The 9,067-nt window shown below is 46.4% G+C and overlaps 1 protein-coding gene across 1 annotated transcript in view; it reads right to left on the minus strand.

Annotated features, from left to right (window-relative positions):
* GYG1 (glycogenin 1) overlaps positions 1 to 4,594 on the minus strand; it is a 37,271-nt gene extending 32,677 nt beyond the window's left edge. Inside the window, exons 1-2 of the mRNA XM_059920137.1 lie at positions 4,377 to 4,594; positions 1,749 to 1,884 (exon numbers count right to left, since the gene is read on the minus strand). Of these exons, the coding sequence (XP_059776120.1) occupies positions 1,749 to 1,884; positions 4,377 to 4,383 (143 nt within the window). The 5' untranslated portion in view covers positions 4,384 to 4,594. The remainder of the gene's footprint in view (positions 1 to 1,748; positions 1,885 to 4,376) is intronic.
* Between the last annotated feature and the right edge of the window lie 4,473 nt (positions 4,595 to 9,067).

Here is a 9,067-nt window from a genome sequence, read left to right on the forward strand (position 1 = left end):
AGAGAATCTGTTACTTTGGTATATTGCCATCTCTTAAATATGTCCTAATTTACTTCAGGACAAACTGTGTTAATTTGCATGTGCAGTTAACGTCACTAAAACAATAAGAACTGCTTACTGTGAGGATGAACCTCTTGTCTTAAAACATTATCACAGAAGTTTTCTATGTTTTACTGTACCTCTGAATACCAGGCAAATTGTGAAATAGCTTGTAAAAATGTGACTGATGTTTGGTAATACATCTTTTCAACAGCCTATGCTTTAACAATAATATTTTATTACAACGGGTTCTTGCTGACCACTGAATACTTTTACAAATGATGCTGAGTTAAGGGCATATAATATCTGCACTGAAGCCTATAACTAATAATTTTTGCCAAAGCAGTTGACAGAGAACTGCCTGAAGCTGTGTCCTAAAAGAAGTTAAATGACTCAGTTATTCGGTTTCCATTTTTTAGCATCGCATACAACCAGCATTTATTATGTGCTTTGCACTCCTGGCATGAGAGACTCACTTTAGTTTGTGAGGTACAACATTTCTCCCTGCCCCAAATTAACTAAAGATATATTTTAGAAAGCAAGCCTGAGGTGAGGTTAAGTGGGGTGTACTTAGGTAAGACACTAAACTCAGCACAAGGAAAAACATATGATAAAGACAGGCCATCACTGAAAGTTTATAAAAATATCAAGCATGCAGAACAAAACTGGTAATGTATTATCTGTCTCCAAAGCTGTACAAACATATGTTCTAGTTCACACAGTAAACTTGATCTCTGAAAGAAATGGTGGCACCATTTACCACAGTAAAGGGGGCTTGCTTTCTAAGACTATATCCACCTCCTTACACGATTCTCACTAAATAGACTACAGATTAGGACATACACCTAAGAGACAGTTTTGGGGGGGCATTTTCCTAAATTACCCTTTAGGAATAAGGTTCTTAGCGTGAGAGATATATGTATGTATGTATAATGCTTCTTTTTCAGAGGTCCTTGGCATGGGCTTACATTTTTTGAAAAAAGTCACAAAAAGAGCATTTTCAACTTCTAAAAGGGATAGGAGAATGCAAAAATAAACACAATACAGAGCTGTTAGTGTGCCCAGATATTCTTAAGTAAGTTAGTATTAGAATCAAGGTAGTTCATTCAGATACTTCAAAATTTAATTCCAACCAATTAACATGAACTAACCCAGGCAAAGAACAGCTTGTGCCCCTCAGGGTGCTCTCCTAGCAGGACCCCTAATTCTGAGAGCCCTCTGGCAAATATTCTAGTCTATTAAATTGTAAATAAAGATCTTTAGGTTACTAATGTCAGTTGGGGTGGAGAAAACCGCTACTTTCTTTCAAAGTCACAGGAGGTTTCCCCCATTAGAAACAGGAACAAAGTAGTCCCTGCTGCATCTGGGGAAAGGCATGCAAGTGAAGCGTGAGGACATGAAGGGCATGGCTGGACTGAGTCACTCACTCGGATTACCCCGAGAGGACCTGCCTAAGGGAGAGCCCTACTCCTGGTTGGAATCAGTAAGGGCAAGGGCCAGAACACCACCTCCCAGAGGGAGCTTGGTTGGAACATCTCCCAGGAGCCAGGAAGAGGTTTTAGACCCAGGAATCCTTCACTCAGCAACTCTCATGTTTCTCCACCAGCACGCAACCCCTGGAAAGGGTATGGCCTCAATGCCCACCGATGCCAGAAACAGGGGAGAGGGATGTCCGAGCCCCACCAACAGCGGGGCAGCGAGGTCCTCACCTCATGGAGTCCGAGACCTGTGGGGTGACGAGCACGGCCAGCCTCCTGGTGGTCCTGTGCTGTTTCAGAGACGAGCCCAGGACCAGGGCTCCTTTGGCGTAGGCATCGTTTGTGGTCAGTGTCACAAAGGCCTGATCTTAATACAAGGAAAACGAACACACATTCATTATACTATCCTACCTAGAAAACACTACCCCAGGACCCTTTTCAATCAATAATTTGGCAGAATCAGCTCCTCTGAGATCAACTTGCTGTATTAATAAAAGAGCAGCCTCTTGTGGGGGGTTAGGGTGAGAGGGAGAACCCAGTGTCCACTATAAGAATGGCTCAAGACCATTCTTTAGCAGGCAATCTTTGGCAACCTTCAAGAGGCTGACAAAGCTGTAAAAATTCAATCCAATTTAGAGTCCAGACATGCTAAATTCTCAGACTAAACAGCAGCTTAACACCCAGAGGGTGAACCTCAGGCAGTTAACAGGTAGTGAAGAAGAGATCAAGAAGTGCATTTTCTGTTTCTCCTACAAGGTACCATAGACAGTATTTTCAGCCAAGCACAAATCCAGCCAACAACCTCAACTGAGAGCATCTGAAAGCAGAGGCCATATTCTTCATTCTGGCGCTCACATGTTCCACGTCTCAGGCTTTTTCTACTGTTTCCTCAACCTGGAGCAAAGACTCCATGGCCATCCAATCACCACTCAAGAGTCACTCTGAGTGTCTCTGAAACATCACCTCCCCCAAGAAGCCTTCCCTCCTTGATGCTTCTATCTAAATTGTGGCCCACCGCTGTTAAATGGATTTAGGGACCACCTCACAAGCTCTAGCAAACCTGCCTCCTTTTCCTTGGAGAAGCAAGCAGTACCCCTACCCTGTACCCTGGGGCACCTCAACACACTCTCTCTCTCTCACACACACATTCAAAAATCAATCTCCAATAATCATTTAGTTGCCAGGACCAGGGGCAAATGCATGAATTCTCCTTCCTCCTGAATAAGCCCCACCCTCGCAAGGCCACCAGCCCAGCCTTTAGGATTTCTCCAGCCCTTCCCCGGGGTGATTCTGGAGCACGCTGCCTCTCCAAAGGGATTTTAACATTAGCAGGTTGGTGGGCATCCAAACATACGGATACTTAGGATCAAGCTCTGCCAGGGCTCACTTGGGGCACTGCTGCCCAAGCAGGGAGTTGAGCCATTCTGTCATGAAGTCACTCTGTTTCCGTCTTAGGTTTCCTCATTCTCTCTTTGCCCATTTTCCAAAGTGGAGGCTGGGGGCAGTGGACATTCATTCCATTGAGAAGTGAGAGGAAGCTGTGGGTTGTCAAGTGGGCCAGCACACTCCCCAGCTGCAGATCTGAGGGCCATCTTCACACGTAGTGTTGAACTCTCCTTTAAGTTGTAGAAAGTCTGGTGTGCCCTCCCCCGGGGTCACTGGCTTCCCAGCCAGTCACGCTAGGAAAGCTCAGAACAGGGCCCCCTGTCCCTTGACATACCCATCAACTTGTACTTGTTCCTTCAACCCATCATAAGATGGCAACATTTCACTCAGCCTGTCCCAAGGGCACTTAATCTGGGGCATAATGAAGGATGTTTTAACACAAAAACGGTCCTGATTCCAGGGGAGCACGGAGACAAGTTTAATAAGTAGGGTTCAAGGCTTTCAGGAAGCTAGGATATGGATGATTTCCCAGATGAAGCGGGAAGCAGGACAAATGCTTAGGAACAGAGGCTAGAACGCCAGACCTAGCAAAGGAACAGGAAAGACCAAGGACGACTGGGTAGGAGGTTCAACCTTCCCAGAGACGGCCAACCCCGGGTTACATCTGCAACCTTCCCGCAGTTCAATGGCTGTAATAACCCCACTGTTTGCCTCAACAGCACAGCAAGGACCAGTTACCTCGGGGCCTCCGGTCTTCGGGGGGCAGATTCGCCGTGCGCCCGGACACCTTGCAACAAGTGGGCCGGCGCCCTCCCACCACGCCGGGCCCGCTCCCCGGGGGCGCTCGCCGGGCTCCGGCTTCCCGCAACCCAGCCCCAAAGGCCTAAAAATAGGCTCGGCGTGGCGGCCAGCGCCGGAGAGGGCGGCCGAGGAGCCGGGCCGGGACCACCGGCGTCCCCGCCTCGCGCCTGCCCCTTCCAGGAGTTGCTGCCCGCGGGCGGTGGGGGGCGGCGCCTCGCGACCCCGCCGCGCTCCGGGGCTCGGGACCGGCGCCCCGGGGGAGCCGGCTCCCCACCCCCACGCAGCCGGCCGCAGCTGCTCCGCCCGCTCGCCCGCCCGCCCTTCACGGTGCGCGCAGGAGGAAGGGCAAGGAGACGGAAGCAGGAACGGGGGCTTCGGAGGAGGGCCCAGGCGCTGCCTGGCGGGCCCCCTCGGCTGCGTCCCCGGGCTCTAGACGGCCGCTCGGGCCCCCGGGCCGGCGGGGCAGCGGCTGACGCAGGAAGCGACACGCCCGGCTGCGGCCAGCCTGCAACTTTGCGGCGGTCCTCGTCCTGCTGGGAGATCCCCCGGGGCGGAGGGGCGGGCGTGGGGGGAGAAGGGAGGCGGAGGGGCTGCGAGGGGCCGCGCGGGGCGAGGAGTCCGGCGTCCCGGGACGGCGGCGGCGGCGGCGGCGGCGGGCGGCGCGGCGCATACCTGTCATGGTGCTGCCGGGGGCGCGGGCGGCCGCCGCAGCCGCAGCCGCAGGTTGGTGGCTCGGAGAAGCCGGGCGCGGGGAGTAAGCGCGGCCGGGGAGGAGGCGCGGCGGGAGCCGAGCGTCCGTCCGGAGCGCTCTTATAGCGGCTGTCACGTGGCCGCGCACGCTCCCCGCGCCCCCGGCATCCTCCCCGGGAGGCGGCCCCGGGACTGCGGGACCCGGGTCCTCACTCAGCCCTCCCACCCCTGGGGCTGGGCTCTGGGTCCATCTCCCCAGACCCTCTGGTCCTGCTCCTGCTCCTGCTCCCGTGGGGCACCTGCCTGGACCGCGGGCTTCCGTGTACCCCCGAACCGGGGGTTTGGAGGGGGACTTTGGGGCAGAGTGTGGCATCACTGGGACAAACTCCCGAAGAAGCCAAGGGTTAGGAAACCTTCCAAAAAACCCCAGATCACTCTAGTTAGAATAACTCATCTGAACTGCTTGAATTAAACATAAAGTTTAATTCCACTTTCTTCACCTCGAATTCCAAATCAGCCTCTGGAAGAATTTCTTAGTGTTCTCACAACGGTTTTGTGGCCTTAACCAAAAAAAAGAATAAATCTTCATTATGTTAGATTCTCGAAGTCCTCTGCATCAATTAGATATTTAAGTGTTTTCATTTATTTCTCACGTTAACTCAATGAAGTAGGTTCTATAATCCTCATTTTACAGATGGGGAAACTGAGGCACAGAAAAGTTAAGTTACTTGTCAATGGTCATATCATGTAAGTGGAGAAGGTAGGATTTGAACCATGGCAGTTTCCTTACAGAATTGACTTTCTTCGTGCAAGGCCATGATACCTCTGGTACACTGGTGCCCTAAAAGGTTAGTAAATTCTGGTAACTGTGGTTGGGTAATACAGTTGTTTAGGTTAATGCGTTTCACAAATCATGAAAAGGTGAATTTGTCATTTTTCTAGGAAGTTGAGAAATAGCTCTCTGATGTGATCACACCCTTCTCTCCCCATCTCTTCTATCCAGCCCAAACACACCAGGAAAGAAGCAGCTAGTACAATTCTCTGCAAACAGTAGTTGCTCAGTAAATGCTGAATGGAAGCCAAACAGGAAGTTGACAGCATCAGTTGAAATAATGAAATAGATGCTTTAGAATAAGTGATTTATTTGTAAAGGTGGAATTGCTATTCTCAAACCATTTATATCACTGTTTCTTCGAGTGTAAGCCTGGACCTCCTACATTAGAATCACTTGGGGCACTTGTTAAAACTGAAAATTTTTGGTCCTAAGCCCAGACCCCTGAATCAGATTCTTAATGGTAGAATCCAAGAATCAGCATTTTAAATGTCACCCTCTGGGAGACTCTCTTGAATCCTTTCCCCCTTCCTGATTATGGCAATGGAGACCACTGATTCACTTGGGAAGACCGCCTGGTTACTTGGCATTATAAACTTCCTTTGCAGGAAGTGGAAATGTGGGGCAAAGTTGCAGTGGATGGGTTTCCACTTATTCAAGGCCTGTAGGCTTAGAAGAGTTGGAGCTCTTTAAGGAATATAAAGGCTATAGTTGAATCGCACCTGTCTGGGGAGAGGGAAAACAAGAGTGATGCTTCCAGGTCTGAATTGCTTTTTCCATACTGATAAGTGGACCTGAAGGAGTGAGGTTTCCATCTTTCACCCAGGAACCCTCCAGCCATCAGTGGCCCTTAACCACCTGCTTCTTGAAGTCTAAGTATCCAGGCTGGCTTCTGCAGGGTGTGGTGCTGGGGCCAAAAGGGCAAAGCCTGGAGGAAGAGCTGGGGACAACTAGAACTGGCAAGCTTCCCTTGGGAACGAGCTCCTCTCTGCTCCACCCCACAGTGTGTTTCAGTAAAAGCGGTCACCACAGCCTCCTTTCCTGTGTTTCATGTATATTTACAGAAATGGAAAGTTTACAGCTTTTACCACATTGAGTCAAACAGGGACATTTCAAGGTTGCTACAGTCTACTCTTGCATGTTGTCTTAATTGATATTACTATTGGTGACGTACTGACCGGTTTTCCTGAGGCTGTTGCACGTTGAGCTTCATAAGGTATGAGATCAAGGCCTCTCAAAATATAGTGTGACCACGGATTGCCTGGGGATTTTATTAAAATGCAGATTCTGACTCAGTGGTTTGGGGTGAATCTCTCAGGTGATGCCCAGGCTGTGGACCAACTCTGAATAGCAAGGTGTTCGAACATTCTGGATGATAAGGCTTTGCAGGTAGTAGATAGATACTACCTGTAATACTACCTCAATACATGTTGTACTGAGACAAATGTTTGAGATTTTCATTTGTTTATTTTCTCCTGTGAAATTTAAACTTGTAGAATTTCTGGTTTGTTTTTTTTTTTAATTTTTACGCTTTATTTATTTATTTTTGGCTGTGTTAGGTCTTCGTTTCTGTGCGTGGGCCCTCTCCGGTCGCGGCGAGTGGGGGCCGCTCTTCATCGCGGTGCGCGGGCCTCTCACCGTTGCGGCCTCTCCCGTTGCGGAGCACAGGCTCCAAACGCGCAGGCTCAGTACCTGTGGCTCACAGGCCCAGCCGCTCCGCAGCATGTGGGATCCTCCCAGACCAGGGCTCGAACCCGTGTCCCCTGCATTGGCAGGCAGACCACTGCGCCACCAGGGAAGCTCGAATTTCTGATTCTTAAAAGAAAGATTTAAGTTAAAAAAAAATCTGTACTCTACATGAGTACACAGAACTATTAGCCATTTAAATCTATGCTAAATGCATAGATTCAGCATGGTTGGTCCAAATTAATTTTTAGTTGGCTTTGGAATGCATTATGTAATGTTTTGGCAGGATACTTACCTTCCTAATTATGTTTTGTTTAACATAATGCCGAGATCGGTTTGCATTCCCTCGAGCACACACACTAATTGATGGTGGGAGCAACTGACCTGGAAATATATTCCAGAGGAGGGCAACCTGCTGCCCTAAGACACAAACAGTTCCCACAGACAGCCCATGAAATAGATATACCACATCTGGCCAGACACAGGAACTAACTAGTTAACTAACTACTTAAAAATTTGCCCTTAATTGATAACAAACAAAAAATCCATACCTGGAATTGTTGCCAGTGATCAGAACCCTGATCATTTCTAATTGGATGCTTAGTTTCAAGAAATATCATCCTTGGAGGCCCAAAGCAGCCCATTCTTTGCTTGAGAGCTGGAATCCCAAACTCCACAAGTTGCAAGGGCCTGGTGACTAGTTACTTTGCCTTAAAAAAAATCTTTACTGAGATATAATTCACACACCATGAAATTCAGCCGTTTAAGGTATACAATTAAATGGTTTTTAGTATATTCACAGATTTGTGTTAAGTATCACCACAATCTAAGTTTAGAATATTTTCATCACCCAAAAAGAAACCTATACCCACTTGCAATCACTCCTCGTTCTCTCCCTTTCCCTCAGCCCTCAGCCAACTACTAATCTTTCTGTCTCTATAGATTTGTCTATAGAGATTTGCCTATATGTGGTCTTTTTTAACTGGCTTCTTTCACTTAGCGAAATGTTTTTATGATTCTTCAATGTTGTGGCATGTATCAGTATTTCATTCCTTTTCATTAAGGAATTTCATTGCCAAATAATATTTCATTATATGGATATATCACATTTTAGTTATCCATTTTATGGGTAAACATGTTGGTGAACATTTTGGTAGTTTCCACTTTTTAGCTATTATGAATAATGCTGCTATGAATATTTGTTTCCAATTTTTTGTGTGAATATATATTTTTCTTTCTCCTGGATATATAACAAGAGTAGAATTGCTAGATCATATGGTAACCCTATGTTTAACATCTCAAGAACTGCCAGACCGTTTTCAAAAGTGTAGATATCATTTTGCATTCCCACTAGTATGAGGGTTCTAATTTCTTCACATCTTAACCAATACTTGTTATCATCTTTTTTATTATGGCTATTCTAATGGGTTTGGAGTGGTATCTCACTGTGGTTTTGACTTGCATCTCCTTAATGACTAGTGATGTTGAGCATTTTTCATGTGCTTACTGGCCATTTGAGTATCTTCTTTGGAGAAATGTCTATTCAAACCCTTTACCCATTTTTTAACTGAGTTGGTTTATTTTTGAGTTGTAAGAGTTCTTTATAAATTAGGAGTTTGGGATTAACTTATACACACTACTATATATAAAACAGGTAAACAACAAGGACCTACTGTATAGTGCAGGGAAATATACTCAATATCTTATAATAACCTATAGTGGAAAAGAGTCTGAAAAAGAGTACATGTATATATAAAACTGAATCACTTTGCTGTACACTGGAAACTAACACAACATTGTAAATTAACTATACTTCAATTTAAAAATCTGGAAAAAAAAGTTCTTTATATATTCTGAATACATATATATCTCTTATCAGATATATATTTCATGCATATTCAGATATATCTTATATGCATATGTATATGATTTGCAAATCTATCCTCCCATTCTGTGGGTTGACTTTTCTTGATAGTATACTTTGCAGCACGAAAGTTTTACATTTCTACATAGTCAAATTTATTTATTTTTCTTTTTTGCTTGTGCTTTTGGTGTCATATCTAAGAAACCATTGCCTAACCCCAAATCATGAAGATTTACCCCTAAGTTTTCTTCTAAGAGTTTTATAGCTTTAGTTCTTAAATTTAGGCCTGTA

The sequence above is a fragment of the Balaenoptera ricei genome, chromosome 4, assembly GCF_028023285.1.
Source record: "Balaenoptera ricei isolate mBalRic1 chromosome 4, mBalRic1.hap2, whole genome shotgun sequence".
NCBI lineage: Eukaryota > Metazoa > Chordata > Mammalia > Artiodactyla > Balaenopteridae > Balaenoptera > Balaenoptera ricei.